This window comes from Pogoniulus pusillus, chromosome 2 (assembly GCF_015220805.1).
Source record: "Pogoniulus pusillus isolate bPogPus1 chromosome 2, bPogPus1.pri, whole genome shotgun sequence".
NCBI lineage: Eukaryota > Metazoa > Chordata > Aves > Piciformes > Lybiidae > Pogoniulus > Pogoniulus pusillus.
In genome coordinates, this window is record NC_087265.1 from 33,137,341 (window position 1) to 33,156,617 (window position 19,277).

Below are 19,277 nucleotides of genomic sequence, written 5' to 3' on the forward strand. Positions count from 1 at the left end.
AGTGTAAACAGGGTTCTAGTTCAGGCTTGAGCTGCTGTCACTGCTAATGCTCAACACTAATAGTAAGCATCTTAATTTTTCTTCTCCCCACCAGTCGGAAAGTCGAGCGCTTGCAGGACCATATTTTCGCTGAGGAGAAGCAGACCATTAAGCCCCGTAAACCAGAAGTGGCTCTTTCTATCAATGTGGGTGTTTTCAGATAGCACCAGGAGACGATTTGCTGACCAGACCGTACTACCAGTGTACTCAACTGACATGGAGCACCTCAGCTGGACCAGCAAGAGGGTCTTTTCTGAAGTGTCTTGAAGTACCAACAAGACAAACTGGAATAGGGTTCAAGATAACTCTGATTTTTCTCCTCATGTCTCTTGGAGAAGTGCTTTAGCATCTCTTTATCCATATGGTATTATTCTCAGGCTAGGTAAATGCACCTTATCCATGAGAAAACAGATTAATATATTGAATAACCTTTTGGTGATTGTTTTGTAATCACTCTAAATGCCTTTTTTTGGTTTGGAGTCAGATACAGATATCTTGCACCAGAGTCTGCAGGGTTTTTCAGTGCAGTCATCAACACTTTTTTTCTTTTAAAGGATTTTTTTCCATCACTGAAATTACTAAGTGTATCAGAATTGGCCTGTTTCTCATTGCATAGAAAACTAAGTAGCTAGAGTCAGATTTCAGAAACTGGAAAAAATGTGGAGATCTCTGAACAAAGTGTACCAAATTTGCTCCAGAAAAAAGGCAAATTCAAACTCTCATCTAGCTCTAAAACCTGAAGATCTTTTGTGATATGGAACAACAGTATGGTAATGTTCTATCTTAAACTTGCTAGGACTTTTTAGTTGTCTGTAAGCTTTATGAAGAAACAAAATGGATGCAAAAAATTGGCAATTGGATGTTTGGTCTGAAGTGAGGTTTATTGTGCTCAGGAAAAAGGTTTGTATTTATTTTTAATACTGTTATGCAGAGGACTTTCCCTCGTTTCTTACCTAATCAATTGTTCCACAACTCTGCTAAATTTGAGAAAAGGAAGATGCCGGTGTCACAAATCTGATTTATAGCCTCCATAACACCTTGGCTGCCAGTTGAACTCATTGTCGAGGGTTCTGAAGTAAAATGTTTGCTTCAGAAAACCTGTGAGATTGAATCTCAAGATAGAGAATGTCTTTAGCTGACGAGAGACCATATTTTTCTTCCCCCAAGGCTGGGAATCGGTTTACTAGAAGCTGGAGTTTTGCATCTTTATCAAAACTCTTCTAATGCTTACAATACTTAAGCTGTGTTCCCCCACATTTTACATAATCATTCATAACTTCATTTCCCCAGGGCTCAGAATTTTCTTTGAGCACAGCTAATACTGATGAATTAATCCAAACTCTTAATGGAGTTAATTTTTTATAATGGGATTTTGAATGATTAGGTGAAAATGGAATGGTGGAAGATAACACAGAAGCATTTCTGGCTGCTGGCACCTAATGTGTGTGCCTTTTACAACTAGGAACTTGTGCAAATGTATTGCTGTAGCAGGTGAAGTCCACTATCAAAGCTCACTGCAGAGTCCTGTTGAGCTGCACAAATGCCCAGAAACCTGTTCTGAAATGAATGATTGCTCAAAACCACCGTTTGAACATATTCCGACGTATCCTTATTTAAATTTGTGCTAATGAGAGGATGAAAGTCATTTTGGAGGACTGACATAGAAGATTAACCTGTTTATTTTGTGTAGAGGATACTGTAGTAATAGATGCCAGTGCAGCAGGCTACTAGTTTGGGCTAGTGTAAGAAGAGCTTTCTCTTTTATAGGTTAACAGTATTCTGGTGTTTCAGACAGCTTCAAGACAAAAACTGACACTCTCAGCTATCAGTGGAAAAAGCAAGAGAGTCACAGGCACCTTGAAACGTAAGATTTTTATTTCTCTGCATATCCTCAAAGTGCAGCAGGTGCTTCTGTGCTTTCTTAGGCCAACTGGTTCCAGAAAGGGGCTATTTTAATTTCCCCACTCTTTGGGTTGTAGATAGGCCTTACATAAACCTTGAAATCCTGATTTTATGAATGGATTTTCTTATTTTGAGTCACCTTCTTCCAGATCAACAAGTGTTCTTGTGCCAGGGTTTACAGAAATGCTCACAAGTGCTGGTTACTGAGGTAAGCAGGAATGGTTTGTGTTTGCGGGTTGTTCCATTATATTGCACTTGCTGTCACTTTAATCCCTCTAGTTCCTTGCTGGACAGCTGTACTGAGCTGAGCCTTCCAATCTACCTTTAATAACTCTGATCTCTTCTTGAAAACACAACGTTTGGAGAAATCTAAATACAGATTGCAAACACTATAATGTGAGGATTTTAGTATGTGCCTTTGTAAAAGTGTAATGTAGCAGCGCCTGCACTGAACCAATCTTGGATTATCCCTAATGTTGGCTCAATGCATATCTTTTTTTTCTTAAAATCTATTGTGGGTCATTCCACAGTGACAGAGCTCATTAAAAATGGGACTGGGGAGAGGGAACAGCTTTTTACAGTGGAGTCTTTGTGATTCCACAGTCTGTGATGGTTAAGCCTGGAAAAGCTTTCATCATTATTTTTCAGGCGATCCTCAAAAAATAAAGAGTCCTTTCTATATGTGTCTTGTTGACTTGATTGTGTGCAGCCTGCTCCATGTGGATCAGGAATGGTGTCGGTTTCTAACGCTGGATGGCCACAACCTCCCTTCAGGTAATTGTAGACATCAGTGAGGTCACCCCTGAACCTCCTCCAGGCTAAACAACCCCAGCTCCTTCAGCCTCTCCTCACAGGGCTGTGCTCCAGGCCTCTCACCAGCTTCAGTGCCCTTCTCTGGACACATTCCAGTATCTCAACATCTCTCTTGAATTCAGGAGCCCAGAACTGGACACAGTACTCAATGTGTGGCTTGACCAGTATAGGGTCCTGCTGGCCACACTGCTCCTGAGCTAGGCCAGGATGCCGATGGCTCTCCTGGTCACCTGAGCACACTGCTGGCTCATGTTCAGCCTACTATCTACCGGTACCCCCAGGTCCCTTTCTTCCTGGCTGCTCTCCTGCCACTCTGTCCCCAGCCTGTAGCGATGCTTGGGGTTTGTGTGGCCAAAGTGCAGAACCCTGCACTTGGCCTTGTTAAATCTCATCCCATTGGCCTCTGCCCACCTATCCAGCCTGTCAAGGTCCCTCTGCAGAGCGCTCCTACCCTCCAACAGCTCCACACCTGCTCCTTGCTTGGTGTCATCTGCAAATGTACTGATGCTGGACTCAATCCCCTGGTCCAGATCATCAGTAAAGATATTGAACAGGACCAGATTAACAGCATTGAATTTCCTGCATGTGTTTACTCTGCAGTAGCATCCCAGGCCTGGGCAGGCATTGCTGGCTGGGCTTAGCTGTGCTTTTTGCACCTCTGTGCTGGCAGTGAACCCCACACAAGTGCTACCAAGATGTCCCTCCAACCACCCCTGCCCTGTGGCAATACTTCACTGTCCTGTGATCTGTTTACATCTCTGCTCTTAACTCACATTAGTTGTTCTGTCCCTGCTGGGTAATCCCAGGGTTGGTCCTCTCCCCTGTGGCTGATCCCTCTCTTTAATTCACCCTTTGATTTGCCTGCAGCTTCTCCTTGGGGTGCAGCCTGCTGCAGGTATTGTCTTTCAAATTCCTCTTTAATTCCCTTTTTCCTAGTGATCAAGTGAATCACTGATCACTGTTGCACACACGCAATCTCTTATTCCATGCAGAAGCTGTTGAGACCACTGTGTAATTCTGCTGCCATGTGGGTCTCCTCTGGCTGCTATCACTGCTCCAGTTAAGCCCATGCCAGCAGCCTGTGCTCCTGGAACAGCTTGTGTGAATTACACCTGTGCTTGTAATGTCTACAGAAGTCCAATTCTTCTCCTATCCACCACCCCTTGTGCTTGTAAAGAGAGAAGTGTTTGTTACAACTTGGTTTGTTTTGTTCCTATTGGATGCTACTGGCAGAGACAGGCTGTGATGGTGGTAAGTAGGTTAAACTGATGCTGGTTTGGGTAGTGTAATAAATGTGCAACTTGACTAACAATACTCCTGCAGAAGGGAGACAGCTGTAGCTATCATGTACACACGGAGCATACCTTCCTTTGGGGAGTATGTAGGAGTGTTAAAGGCTCCCCAGTCAGGATTTAAGTGATTTGCAAATGCCTGATTTTCATATCAGGCTTGCTGTACACAGCTGAAGGCTGAGTTCACCTGGTTTAACAGCCAGGTAGTGGTAAGAGTGACGTGTTCAGTTCTGCACAGTCTGACAGAGCATTTTACGTTCATCTGAGGACAGGCTTGGGGTAAGAAGCAATATTCAGATGTTGTGACACTGTCACATAGGCAGGACTAAACTCTTAAAGGGTATGTTAGTAGTTAGTTACAGGCCATTCAGTTCTACTGGTAGAATAAGAGTGGCCCTCTAAGCAACCGTAGATGCGTGAGTTAAGCTCCAGTTGTTAAACGATACTGAGTTTTCCTGCTTATGCTGTTCCCTTTGAAAATCTGGGTTATTCCTACACTTTCAGTGCTCTGAAGAACATGGGTTATCATGTGAATTCAGTGGAGACCACAGAAAAAAAACTTTGCCCTGATGATTGCCCTGATGCCAGAGATATACTCACAAAGATGATTCAAGGGACGTAATGGCCATCAGGTGCCATGCTGTCATTGCTGCTGGAATGCTCTCAGCCACTTAGTGATGGGTAACTGTCCCAGCACTAGAAGTGGGCTGAACCAGCTAAGCTTCTCTCGGCTACCAACAGTTAACAAGTCTGTTCTGATCAAATATAGTTGTCCTGTCCAAGCTGTCCCCTGATAAATGCCTGGGGCTGGGGACAGATAGCCTAGGCAGGCAGCCTGGCAACTGAGCATTTTTCCCTTGTATCAAAATACTACCTGTGGTTGGAGTATACAAAATTGTACTTCTATACCCATGAGTATGTGTGTGTCTGCTCACCAAGGAGGAACTGCTGGTGTTTTGCAAACCCTTTTGTTACAGCCCCAGGGAAACTCGGAGGGAAAAAAGAGCATTCCAAATACAACTTCATAGCTGTACAAAGTGAATCAATATCTGCTGACTTATTCCACAGCCTGGTAAGCATTTTGATTAGTATTTTAAAATCTGGACTTGCCACCAGATTGATTAAGTCCTCTTGAGCCATCTGCTGGGGCTCTGGGCTAGAAGCAAATGCCTTCCTTAAAGCTAAAGGAAAGAGACTTGCATTGAGTGGGGAAAAAGAAAAGTTTTGTAATGTCTTATATTGACCCTAAGTGCTCCAAGTCAGTGACTGACACTGCTTCATGATGCACACGTAACCCTAAGTTTGGAGGACTTTGGCTCTTGTAAAGTAAAATGCAAAAACTACTTAGTCCTTGAGACACCGAGATGCTGGTGTAGGTACTTGTTTTCCCAGTGGCTGAGCAAGTCATGAATGCTTATGGCTTGGCTTTATTTGGCCATCTGTGGTCCTGCATTACAGAGCCTAGGGAAGACGTCTGCACAGTTTATGCTGTTTGCCTTTGAGGGAACAAAAACGGTGGGGCCATGCTTGCCTGACAAACCTCGCTTTGTTCTCAGTAGCTAAGGAGATTGTCAAGGGATAGTGAGCAGTCTTTGGCAGGAGGCCTTAGTAAGAGGCAAGTGTGTATAACAGATGCCTGCAAGAGTATCTGTTGCCCAGAAGATCATTTGAGCTTTCCAACACTGTAAACTTTTGCACTTCTAAGGTTCTCATCTGCAGATGAAAATAGGCCACTAGAGCCATATTACAGTCCTTGTGAATCAACAAATATGAGGCTGTAGAGATAATTTTCCTACTGTCTGAGTCTCCTTGCTAGCAAGACATGCACAACCTAAAAGCCAAGGTATGAAACAATGCAAGGGTGGCAGTGCCATACTTAGCCTTGCTGGTTTGACATCAGCTGTTTTCACAGTCTCTTTCTCAGAGGCTGCAGCTTCCTGAACGTGCACTGATGACTTCTATGCTTGCTGGAGCTCAGGATTGGAGCTGGGAGTAGGCAAGAAGGAGAATTGACCGAAGACCAGGGTATGGAAGAAGATAAAGGAAAAAACTTGGTGTCTGCCTGTTTGTTTCATAGCCATGTCTTTGCCAGTGAGATTTTGACCTAAAGCACATTATTGTTCAGAATGTCTTTGTAACTGGTTTAATCCTGCATTCTTTCCAAGAGTTCCCATCTTCTCCTGCATGTGCTGGATACCAATTTTGTTAACAATATGGAAGCCAAGTTTATAGTAAATATATGGAGTGATTTGCCATTGGAATGGGCTGCCCAGGGAGGTGGTGGAGTCACCGTCCCTGGAGGTGTTGAAGAAAAGACTGGATGAGGTACTTAGTGCCATGGTCTAGTTGACTGGCTAGGGCTGGGTGATAGGTTGGACTGGCTGATTTTGGAGGTTTCTTCCAACCTGGTTGATTCTATGATAAGAATGAATATAAGCTGTTGTCTAGGAGCACAATATGTACTCCTTGCAGTTTTGTATTCGTTAGCAACTGCACTTCTGACAGGGAGATGCTGGTGTGGCAAAGCTGGTATCAGTTCTGGAGCTGGAGGTGAGAGCAAAATTCTTCAAGATAAAGGATATTCTGAGATGCAGACAGTGTGGATGTCTACAGAACTCTAGGGCAGTTACAGGCTGCTTGACATCTACAGTTTTCAAGACGCCTTGCACAATTTGCCACCCAGATACTTCAGGCCTGTGAAGCATCAAAACTAAAATTACCTGAGAGCGAGGATGTACAGCATGCCAGTGTTTCACCAGTTTCCTGCTGATGTTCAGAAGCACAGTGTCTTCACAGTGATTTAAACTATACACCTGATATGTTACATGATGGGCTGGGAGTAATTCTAACGGTTGATAACTACTGAAAATGAGTGGGATGGTTGGACTGAATTCCAAATTCCACATTAACTAGCAGCCCATTGGAATGTAAATATATGGAGTGATTTGCCATTGGAATAGGATGCCCAGGGAGGTGGTGGAGGCACCATCCCTGGAGGTGCTGAAGAAAAGACTGGATAAGGCACTTGGTGTCATGGTCTAGTTGACTGGATAGGGCTGAGTGCTAGGTTGGACTGGATGATCTTGGAGGTCTCTTTCAACCTGGTTGATTCTATGATTCAAAAGGTAAAATACAGCTTTTAAGAGATGGTAGTTTAATCTAAAAGATAAACAAATCCACAGCTGTTTAAAGGAGGAGAGGGGGTTAGGGAGTTCAAGCAAATGAAAGGCTGTCTACCAAGCAAATGCCATTGTTTATCTCTGGTTCTTTCTGTGGATTTGGTTTTGTTGCTGTTCTTTTAGGGTAAGGAGTACTGTGAGAATGTTTATTTCTGCCTGAAGAACTGATTTTAATGTAAACTTCCCAAATCCTATGCTGTGGAGATTTTTGGAGAAATCTCCACTTGGTTTAGTTCATAATCATGTGGAATTCTGGTTTCCCATTAACTTTTTTGAAAGCCAATGAAGCATGAAAGCCTGCTAATGTTTATCATAGTCAGCAACAAAAAAAACCCTTGTTCTAAGACAATGCAGTCAGTATGTCCTTCCTTCTTACTGTATCCTGATAATGGTATCTTCAGGTCTGAACTAGGTGTGTCTTTGAAATGGACAGTGGGTGCTTTTTATTGTCAAGTTACATCTATATTCTACAGCAGTGTTTGGTAGCTCAACTGATAGGTGTTGGAAACTGCACATATGCATGTGTGTGCTTAAGCTGCTGAGTTCATAAGCTATTTGAGACTGGAAATAGTATCCTGCTCTTAATGGTATGCAAAAGGAAACAGAGGTAAGGAGCTTTTCCCACTGCTGGGCCTAGAACATTTGGCCAGCAGTACATACCATGGTGCTATATTGGAAATTAATAATCTGATATGAATTATGAATATTATTTTTGTATTAATATTTATTATTACTATTCTGCATGACTATTAATAATCAAAAATTCAGGGGAAATCCCTGAGATTCTTTGTATTTTTGGTCGGCAGGAAGTAGTTGCACAGAGGGTATTTATAAACACAGAACTAACAGTTTAAGCAATCAGAACTTGGAAACTAGGAATGTGAAAACAGGAAAAATTCTAACTACGCTTATGGAGTCTTAGCATTAACTCCAGCATATGTACTCATGATGCTTTGTGTCTCTGAGTGAGTATCCTGTACAAAGATGCTTCAAAACTCACGATAATGATCCTGAGGTAAAATACAGGATATTCCAGGCAGAAGGAAGGAGAACTGAGATGCTGCTGAGCTACTGTGCAAGCTGCATAGTGGCCACCTTGATTCCCAGTTAATGAATGAGGAAAAGCAGAAAGGCTCAGCACAGAAAGTCTGTTTCTAAATCACCCCAGATTAAATACTTCATTTTGAAAAGGAAACTGGCCAATAGGCACTAGCACCATTGTTCTGGCCAGTGAATTCAAAGCTTCGTGCCTCCTTTGACCATGCATGCACTTGAGGGGTAGCACACGACACCTGACATGTGGTGCTAAGCCTCTAGCCCTCAAGGCTTTGTTGGAGCCAAACCCTTATTGCTTGCTTGCTCATCTGTCTCAACTTCACAGACCTGCAATAGGAGGAGGAGAGCAAGAGTTAAACTGGTCTGGCAGGATTTATGCCCCATGTACAGGGTTAACCCTCCAGGGGGAGTGACCTTGAACCTGCCCCTAAGTGGTCTTGACCCCTTCCCCAGGGGTGGGTCTGAACATTACCGGGTGATGCTTAGCCCACTCCCCCTTCCTATCTAAAGGTCTACAAAAGCAGGGGGAGCTTCCTGTTTCTCTCTCTCTCTGCGCTCCCTGCCTCCCTACGTACCAGCATCACCATCCTGTTCCTGGTTCTCTTCGTTTTACCACGAGGTGGACAAAGCCCTTACCATCACAAAATCAGGTTGTATTTACATATTTTGTGTTTTGTTTTCCCTTCCCTATACCTTTGTAACTTCCCTACCTCAGATACTTTTTTAATTTATTGTTAAATTTTCCTTTTAGCTTCCAAATCAGAGTGAGATTATTTATTTGGGTGTGCTTACGTTTTCCTCTCTCTGGATCCAATTTTCTTTCTTTTGGGAAAGAAGGGGGAAGAACACTCTAAAAAGTTGTTATTGGTTCTAACAAATATATTTGAGTCTCTGGGAATTTAAATTAGAACCAAGACACCCTATCAGAATAGATGCCATCTTGCTGCTTTCCAGCCTATTTCTGCAAAGAAGTTCTGCTGTACTAAGTCCATGTAGTGGCTAGAAGGGTCAGGGTCCTATGCCATGGGAGGAGAAAAACCTCAGAAGAAAAGGCAGTTGTGTTGATGCCTATTCCTGCTTGAAATAGCAAACTCACTGCTCTGGACTTCAGAAGAGAAGACTTCAACCTCTTCAGGGACCTCCTTGGAAGAGTGTGATGGGAAAAAACTCTGAAAGGAAGGGGGCCCCAGGAAAGCTGGTCAATATTCAAGGATCACCTCCTCCAGGCCCAGAAGCAATGCATCCCAAAAAAGAGGAAGGCAGGTAAGAACATCAGGAGGCCTGCATGGATGAATAGAGAGCTCCTGGACACAGTTAGATGCAAGAAAAAAGACTACAGAGAGTGGAAGCAAGGACAGATAACCTGGGACAAATACAAAGAAATTGTTCACTGTATCACAGTATCATCAGGGTTGGAAGAGACCTCACAGATCATCAAGTCCAACCCTTTACCACAGAGCTCAAGACTAGACCATGGCACCAAGTGCCACGTCCAACCTTGCCTTGAACAGCCCCAGGGACGGCGACTCCACCACCTCCCCAGGCAGCCCATTCCAGTGTCCAATGACCCTCTCAGTGAAGAACTTTCTCCTCACCTCAAGCCTAAATTTCCCCTGGCGCAGCCTAAGGCTGTGTCCTCTCGTTCTGGCGCTGGCCACCTGAGAGAAGAGAGCAACCTCGTCCTTGCCACAGCCACCCCTCAGGTAGTTGTAGACAGCAATAAGGTCACCCCTGAGCCTCCTCTTCTCCAGGCTAAACAATCCCAGCTCCCTCAGCCTCTCCTTGTAGGGCTGTGCTCAAGGCCTCTCACCAGCCTCGTCGCCCTTCTCTGGACACGCTCAAGCATCTCAGCATCCCTTTTAAACTGGGGGGCCCAGAACTGAACACAGGACTCAAGGTGAGGTCTATCCAGTGCAGAGTACAGAGGCAGAATGACCTCCCTGCTCCTGCTGACCACACCATTCCTGATGCAGGCCAGGATGCCACTGGCTCTCTTGGCCACCTGGGCACACTGCTGGCTCATGTTCAGGCGGGTATCAATCAGTACCCCCAGATCCCTCTCTGTCTGGCTGCTCTCCAGCCACTCTGACCCTAGCCTGTATCTCTCCATGGGGTTGTTGTAGCCAAAGTGCAGCACCCTGCAACCGGAGCTCAGGTTAGAAAAGCTAAAGCACAGCTCGAGTTACATCTGGCTAGGGACATTAAGGAGAACAAGAAGAACTTCTTCAGGTATATTAGTGAGAAAATGAAGACTAGGGAGAATGTGGGACTCTTCCACAATGGAAATGATAGAGAGCTGCTGACTAAGGATATGGACAAGGCTGAGGTGCTCAATGACTTCTTTGCCTCAGTCTTCAATGGCAAGGGCTCCAACCACAATGTCTGAGTCCTAGAGAGCAAAAATAAGGACTGGGAGAAGAAAGATCTGCCCACTGTAATTGAAGATCATGTTCATGAGCATTCAAGGAATCTAAACATGCACAAGTCGATTGGGCCTGACGAGATCTACCCACAGGTCCTGAGAGAACTGGCAGATGAAGTTTCTAAGCCACTGTCCATCATATTTGAAAGGTCATGGCAGACTGGTGAAGTTCCTGCTGACTGGAAAAGGGCAAAAATAGTGCCCATCTTCAAGAAGGGGAAAAAAGGATGACCCCAGGAACTACAGACCAGTCAGCCTCACCTCTGTGCCTGGCAAGATCATGGAGCAGATCCTCCTGATGTCTCTAAGGCAAATGGAAAACAAAGCAGAGCTGATTGGTGGTAAGCAACAATGGCTTCACCAAGGGCAAATCATGCATGACAAATTTAGTGGCTTTTTGTGATGAAGTCACAACAGTGGGCAAGGGAAGGGCAACTGACATCATCTACCTGGACCTGAGTAAGGTGTTTGACTCTGTCCCACATGACATCCTGGTCACCAAACTGGACAACCAGGGACTTGATGGGTGGAGCACTGCTGGATAAGGATTTGGCTGGATGGTTGCTCACAGAGTGTTGGTCAACGGCATGACGTTCATCCACATCTTTGTCAGTGACATGGACAGATGAATTGAGTGCACCCTTGGCAAGTTTGCAGATGACACCAAGCTGTGTGGCAGTCAACTTGCTAGAGGGCAGGGGTGCCACGCAGAGGGACCTGGACTAGCTGAAGAGGTGGACTCAGGCCAACCTCATGAAATTCAACAAGGCCAAGTGTAAGGTTCTGCACCTGGGTTGGTGCAATCCCAAGCACAGATACGGGTTGGGTGGCACATGGCTGGAGAGCAGCCCTGAGGGAAAGGACCTGGGGGTCTGGGTTGATGAAAAGCTCAACATGACCTAGCAGTGTGCATGTGCAGCCCAGACAGCAACTGTGTCCTGGGCTGCAACAAGAGAAGTGTTGCCAGCAGAGCAAGGGAGGTGATTCTCCCCCTTTACTCTGGTCTCGTCAGACCCCACCAGGGGTACTGTGTGCAGTTCTGGAGCTCCCAACACAAGAAGGACATGGAACTAAGAAGATGATCAGAGAGCTGGAGCATCTCTGCTATGAGGACAGGCTACAAAAGTTGGGGCTCTTCAGCCTGGAGAAAGCTTCAAAGAGACCTTCCAGTATCTGAAGGGAGCCTTCAGATGGAGCCCCTCTGCCTTCTCCTAGAGTCTGCCTTATGTTCAAGGTGAGCTGGAAGGATCAGCAAGGGGAGTTAGAAGCAGAAGGATTAGTTGGGTTATGCAGAACAGCAGAGGCCCAGGGAGAAAACACAGACACCAAACTCTGAGGGATAGAACTGTCTTATCTATGTTTGTGACCTTGCTTTTATGCATCTCAGAATACCTATGAGTGAAGTAGACATCATTGTTTCCTTTTCACAGCCTATAATCTATTTTTTCTCATGAAAAAATTCCAATTCCAGCACAGTATTAGAACTAGATGATCTTTAAGGTCCCTTCCAACCCAAACTGTTCAATCATTCTATATCTATAAATCTTCTCCTGTGGTATTTGGAACTCTGTTTTTTTTCTCTTATTCTTATCATGTAGTCAGGTAAATTTCCTACTGACATCTTCAGGAATGGTCTCAGCTTGCCCAACATCTGAACAATACTAGTCTAAAGCCTTCAAAAAGACTAAGTCTCCAGACCAAAGTTACCTGCTTTGTGGTCTTAGGGTGGTACTTTCAATTCCAGTGCTTCCCCTCAGGTCCACAGGGATTTGTGGAGACTTTGGGGGTTGCTAGCTTTTTGTTCTTTAGTTAGATTGAATTGTGCTTCCTTTGGGGTACTACCCCCTCAGCAAAATGAGCATGCCAAAGACCAAATTTAATAAAACCCCTGAGATTTCTTCTTAGGTATCTCAGGCACTTTTTAGAGAGCCAGTGGCAGAAATCCAGATAAACCACATGATTCCAAAATAAACAACCATCCTCCCCAGAGTAGCTTCTTCCCAGTCTTCTGGCTTCCTCTGAGACTTTTTCTGATGCCCTTAGATGTAGAAGCTGTCAACACCTCCTGTTCTTCCCAGGCTCACCAGATCCTGTAGTCACAGCCTGTCTGTGAACCTCATCAACCTACCAAAGTATCAGAATGAAGGCAGAAAATGCTCCTCTGCAACCGCTTGCTCTCAGGAGCCCAGGTGTAATTACCCTTTCAGCATGGAAGCATCCACTTCCCTTCCTCTGCTGAAAAAATAACCTCTTTCCTTGCCTGAACTAGTACCAGATAAACATGCTTTGTAATGTGTCTCTTCTTGTTCCTGAACCTGATTGATTCTTCTAGGGTTGTTTAGCAAGATGGGTGAGCTGGAGCTGTAAGTTGAAGCACAGCAGCACAGCACTGTGCAGCTGTATTGAAGTTCAGCTTTCAACCATTAATGGTCACAACTGGCCAAGCAGAAAAGCAGTATTTTCTTTCTCAGTTTCCCAGACTTGGTCAGAGAGATTGGCAGTGGCATAAGGCTGGTGGACAGCCAAGGTTTTGCTTGTCAGTGAGGGCTGTGATGAGGTGAGGACAAAGCAGGCTGTAGGGAGAGTGTAGTATGCTGCCTGCTTGAACTAAGCCTGCAGGAGATGGGGATGGTGCAAGGTGTCCTGTGTACTTTAATGGTCATGGCCTGTCTTTGCTAGGGATTGCTGGGCAATCCTGATGTCTCCCTTTCTCCCACATTCTTCACTCTTACTACTGCCTTAAGGGCTATCAAAAAACCCACCAAACACAATCCTCAAAACTGAAAGATATAACCAACATTTCTAAGCACTGTTTGTCCGCTGGTTACTCAAGTAAGAGGATAGGGTGGAACAAGAGGCTTGGGAGTTGTTTTTCTTTCTTTTTTTGAAGCAGCCCAGGTGCCTCAGCTGGTAAAGTATGGTAAAGTATGAGCCTCTTGATCTTGGGATCCTGGGCTCAACTCCCACAGTGGCTGCTTAGCTTTTTGGTTCTGGTGAGGCTGCACCTTCAATACTTCAAGAGAAGGACATTGAGGTGCTGGAGCAGGTCTAAAGAAAGGCAACAAAGCTGGTGAAGGCTCTAGAGAGCAAGTCTTATGAGGAGTGGCTGAGGGAAATGGGCTTAACCCAGAGAAAAGGGTGGTGAGGGGAGACCTGTGATGGTTTGGGCTCTTACCTGCCCCCCCACACTTTGTATTTGCCCCAGCTAACTCAGACAGACCCTGGGAATATAGATGAAGCAATTTATTTACAGCTAGCAGAATTTACAAACAGCTATTTACAATATATGCAGTTATATACAATTATATACAGAAATATACAAAGGATAAACAATACAAAAGCACAACTCCCCTCCCAGAAACCTGAGTCCCCAGGAGGGGCTCTCAAACCACCCCAACACCTCCCCTTGCCCTCTCAACCTTACCCCAGTTCTCAGGAAGAAGAGAGGTGCGGCCAAGAGGTTAGGGAGCAAGGTTAGTAGGAGCAAGGTTAATGAGATGTGACCAGGTCTGAAGGCAAAGGCAGAAGAGAAAGACAAAATGGAGAAAGTTTACTTCTTCTTCCCAGAGTTCTCAGCTTGACTGTGAGAGAAGGAGACACAAGTGTTTTTCATTCCACTGCCTGTTATCTAGTTCTTTTACCAAAACATTCCAGCTTGCTTCAAACTAGCACAAGACCTTATTGCTGTCTACTACTGTCTGAAAGCAGGTTGTAGCAAGGTGAGGCCCAGTCTCTTTTCTCAAGTAACAGGCTCTAGGACAAGAGGAAGCATCCTCAAGTTCAGCCTGGAGGGGTCTGCACTGAATAGTAGGTATTAGTTTTTTAGGGCAGGACTGGTGAAACATTTCAGTGGTCATCTGGGAGGAGGAGTGCGGTCATTGTCCCTGGACGTGCTCAGAGAACTTTGTGGTGCCAAGAGATACGGTTTAGAGAGTGCCGGGTTAATGTTTGGTCGTGATGATCTCAAAGGTCTCTCCCAACCACAACTCTTCGGTGATTCCAGGACCTTTTCCCCGAGGCCCGGGGCGGGTGAAAGCAGGGGCAGGGCACACCGGGAGCTGCGGCCCGGTTGCTAGGGCCGCGCTGCGCCCAGCGACTGCTTGCCTGTCTCTGCGCTTGCGCAGTGAGGCGCCTTACGCCGCAGGGGAAGCTGGGAATGCTCGGAGCCGCCGGTGGCGGCGGCCGCGGCGCGGTCCCGCCGCCGCTATGAACGAGGCGGTGGTGCGGCGGACGCAGGATTCTTTGGGCAGAGTTATCCGCAAGCCACCGCTGACGGACCGGTTGCTGAATAAACCGCCCTTCCGCTACCTGCACGACGTGATCACTGAGGTGGGCCGGGAAGCGGCCTCCGGGCCCGCTCAGCTGTTGCTAGGCAACAGGCCTCCCCGTAGGCTCGGCTGCCCTCTGGCGGACGGGGGTGTGGCTGCAGAGAGGCAGGGGTGACCCCAGGTGTGGGGCGGGGGGATGCGCTGCCGAGGGTATTCCCGGCGCTCCGAGCGACCCCGACCCGAAGGAGGGAATCCTGTCATCACCTTTCCAGGCTCTCGGGGCCGGTTGGTGCACAAAGTGCACTATTACAGGGTACGCTCGGGTAGCGAGTAAATCTCAGGGGGGGTTGAGGTATCGTAGTGGTTAAGACCAGGCACAGCGTGTGGCACTTTTCCTCAGACTTCTGTGTATTTAATCTTTCATGAAACTTGCTAGTAGGTTGTTTTTCACCTGCCAGCAATAAAAAACAAACCCCACGTTTACCTTCACGAGCTTGGTGCTTTTATACGTAGCCCCCTCTGAAGGATTCGGTAAGAATAACGCAGCGCTGTTAAACACACGTGCTTGATGTTTGTGTGGTGAATTTCCTGGCTTCGCCAACCATCGAGCTTAAAGATGGAATTAAATAGGAAGGGAGGCCTGAGCTGTAAGCAAGGATTAAGTCTTGTTGTTCCAGACCGTGTTCAAAGACACACCAGACCTCCAAACATGCTCTGGAAATACTCCTAAATTACCTCAGCAAATAAGCCCCACGTATTTACTCTTGCTATGCAAGCTTTGTCATACAGAGGCCTTCAGCTGTTCTTAATTTTGCCCATTTCTTCTGTTTTGAAGGTAATTAGAGTGACAGGTTTTATGAATGGACTTTACACGGATTTTGAATTGAAATCGGATAATGTTAAGGTGGGTATGTAACTTACTTATCTAACTTTAATTACTACTCTTTGAAGCTTGTCACATGATATTTTGCCTTTTCCTGCATTTGATGTCGAGGACACGTGTTCGGTTTTGTGAAGAAGTTGCACAAGCTGTTGCCTGTTGGTAATACTACATGAGGTGAACACCTATAGATTGCATTTGTGGATGTGGCAATTAAGCTGCTGTATGTAGAGAACTATTTCTGTACAGATCTCAGAATAGAAAGGGTTAATCAATGACCAGATCTAGGTTTCCAGAATACCATTCTATTATCATTATCTAGCAAGATTGCCTTGAAGTAGGTACTGATAATCACTAACACTAGAAATCCACATACTGCTGTTTAAAGAGTCTTCTGGTTTCTTCTCAGTAGAATGTGTGGGTTTATATTTATTGCCCTATATATGTGCATCTCTGTAGGCATATTTATACACTGTGCACATACATATGGTAAATATATTTGCTTAATATCCTAGAACTTGCTGAGGCATTTGCCTAGTATATGTGTTTCACAAGGGGTTTATTAGAGATACAAATGGCCAATTACTGAAAGAGTATGTTAATATTATTTCTGAAAAATCTAAGTACAAGAGTGTCTTCAGTTGCTGTTTGTTGCTGTTGTGCTCTGTGCCTCGTTGCTGAGCTGTTGTTGACTTCAACTACCAACTTAAGAACTGGCAAAGAAGGCAGTGTTTGCATGTTGCTAGTTAGCTGCCTCTGTTGCAATTGTTTTACATAGCAACTAAAAGTGTGAGGTTTGTGATCTGAGCTTCTCATCCATACAGAAAATTGCATGGATGTTGTATGCACTTGGAGCTAATGATCAGCCTGATTTTGTGACTGTCTTTATTGTCAGGATAACTAAAATCTGAGTTACTTGTACAATGGATTGTTTATGTTGTACTGTTAACGTTGAAGCTTGTCAAGAGATTCTGTGAGGAAGAGCAGCTTAGCACATGCTGCCTCTTTTGGGGAGAGCAGTGTGCATTTTATTTAGGAATCAAAAAGCAGATTTCCTGTCAAGTTCTGAGGAGGTCTTTGTATCTGCACGCTGATGGTTGTGAAGTTGTACCCATTATGAGCACCAATCTGAGAATTTAATTTCGCATTCTACGAGAACATGGTTTTTATGAGTTGAGGCAGAGGCAATCAAAATGCTGTGGCGTGGGGGAAAACCTCTCTAGCTTGCACTGCTCTTTCAAAACACTGTTAGGAGAAAGACTTGACTCTCCTAGGATGATTGCTTACTGTGATTTTTGTTGGAGCAGTAGAAAATCAGGAGTGTTGTCTTCATGCAGAGCCCAAATCTCCTCGCAGTCTGAGATCAGCAGCTAGAGTCCATGTTGTGAGTAGCTATATATATATTTCTATGTGAGCATAGTCTGCATTATGTTACTGTAGGGAATGATACTCATCTGGTGTGATGGTCTGGCAGTAGATGCAGACACTTGGAATGAGCAGGATACTTTCAGAAAAGGTCTGTACCCACTGTAAACAGTCCTAGAACCATATGCAGTCCACAGTCCCGAGTTGCTGTGGGCTGGGAAGAACTGAGAGGTCCTTTGCCAGCTGACTGTACTTACTGTTGCAGCTTATGAGGTGCATAAGAGGAAGATAAATTCATAGAATTATTTAGGCTGGAAAAGACTTTAAGATCATCAAGTACAATCATTAATCCAATAGTACCAAGTCCACTGCTAAACTATGTCCCTACATTGACACATCTTTTAAAACTTCCAGGGATGGCGACTCCATCCAAGGCAGCCTGTTATAGGGCTTGACAACCTTTTTGGTACAGACATTTTTTATATCCAACCTGAATATCCCTTAGTGCAAGGTCTCCTCTTGTCCTACAGCTTATTTGGGAGAAGAGACCACCCCAAACTCCTTTCAAGTAGTTTGCAGACAGCAATAGGGACTCTCTTGAGCCTCCTTTTCTCCAGGCTAAACAACCCCATTTCCCTCAGCCACTCTTTGTAAGACTTGTTCTCTAGACCCCTCACTGGCTTTGTTGCCCTTCTTTGGGTGTGCTCAGCATGTCGATGACTTCCTTGTAGTGAGGGGCCCAAAATCAATTCCAATACTCAAGGTGTGACCTCACAAGTGACAAGTACAGGGGGACAATCTCTTCTTTAGTTCTGCTGGCCACACTGTTTCTGATACAAGACAGGGTACACATGTGTGCTCAGCAGCTGTCTTAACTTCTAGTTTCAACTCATCTCTCTCTCCTGTACTTACCAGTGGGGTCCTGAAACTCCCACCATTTCTTCTGTGCTACTTTTAATATCTTCGCTTTTAAGATAGCACATACTGAATGGATCGTGATCTCCTCCTCTGTAAAATGATGTCAGAGGAAGGCTGGAAGCTTCTCACAAACTCAATCTGACCTGCAGAGACTGCATGTAGACCTCACTAAATTCTGGTTTGCTTCAGGGATGGGCATTGTATCAATCAATTGGAGAGAAAAATGTAAAGAGAATTTAAAGCATGAGGATTCCTGAATGGTTTGGACTTCTCTGAAAGAAATCCACCTTTTCTACCAGCTGCTCTGAACAGTTTTGTTGTCTGTATCAGAATGGTTCATCTTGTTAGGTCTGGTAAAAAGATGTTCTCTTATAAATGAAAAGAAAGGGACTTTTCCTTTAACCTTTCACATCAGCTTTGTGTGTGTATATATACACACACACTTAACACAAATAAAGGTTTGTGTTTTTATATGGAGAGAGCCCCACCACTTGGAACACAGGAGATATGTTTATGTTCTTGTTCTGAATGTACCAAATACAAATATTTTTCTTAAGCTCTTAGCACTGTTTCAGATGTTTCTATTTTGATAGGATTTTGTTTACTGATGCAAGTGGGAGCTGTAGATTTCTCATGAGGTTCATGAGAGCTTGTTTTCTGCAGAGAACACACTGGTAACAAAACTGCTGCACACATCAAGGATATGGGAGGAAATTTTGGATCTTTCTTTGAAAACATGTGTGGTTTAAAGTCATGTCCCGTCTCCTGCCCTACATTAACAGATTGCAAGGATGGACAGCTATGTTAATAGAAGGAGGCTGCAGTATTTCCTTCTTTTCCTTTTCTATTTCTGAATGCAGGGAGCACTCACGAGGGTGCAGTGCTCCTGATTTTAATGGAGGCAATCTAAAAATCTCATCCATGTGGCAGTCTTTGCTTTAATCCATTAAGAAGAGCCAAAGACAGGAAGTACCCTGACTCTGGAGACCACCTTCTCACATGTGCAGCTGTCATTTACATTCTTGTAGCAAAACCCAGATCTTGGTCATGAGCAGCTCTGTTAAGCTCCAGTGTCCCAGCAATAGATATTGCTATGAGAGGGCCTTGCTCAGCTGAGGAAGTACTAACTTCCTTTGCTTTCCC

At 44.9% G+C, this 19,277-nt stretch overlaps 2 protein-coding genes across 4 annotated transcripts in view; both read left to right on the top strand.

The window, feature by feature from the left end:
* Positions 1–2,622, top strand: part of USP40 (ubiquitin specific peptidase 40) — a 41,816-nt gene extending 39,194 nt beyond the window's left edge. Inside the window, exon 32 of the mRNA XM_064159810.1 lies at positions 95–2,622. Within this exon, the coding sequence (XP_064015880.1) occupies positions 95–203 (109 nt within the window). The 3' untranslated portion in view covers positions 204–2,622. The remainder of the gene's footprint in view (positions 1–94) is intronic.
* Positions 2,623–14,836: 12,214 nt separating this feature from the next.
* The window catches only part of TRAF3IP1 (TRAF3 interacting protein 1), a 64,728-nt gene continuing 60,287 nt past the window's right edge, over positions 14,837–19,277 (top strand). For all 3 annotated transcript variants that reach the window (XM_064159815.1, XM_064159823.1, XM_064159834.1), the window contains exons 1-2: positions 14,837–15,032; positions 15,807–15,875. In XM_064159815.1, the coding sequence (XP_064015885.1) occupies positions 14,910–15,032; positions 15,807–15,875 (192 nt within the window). In that variant the 5' untranslated portion in view covers positions 14,837–14,909. The remainder of the gene's footprint in view (positions 15,033–15,806; positions 15,876–19,277) is intronic.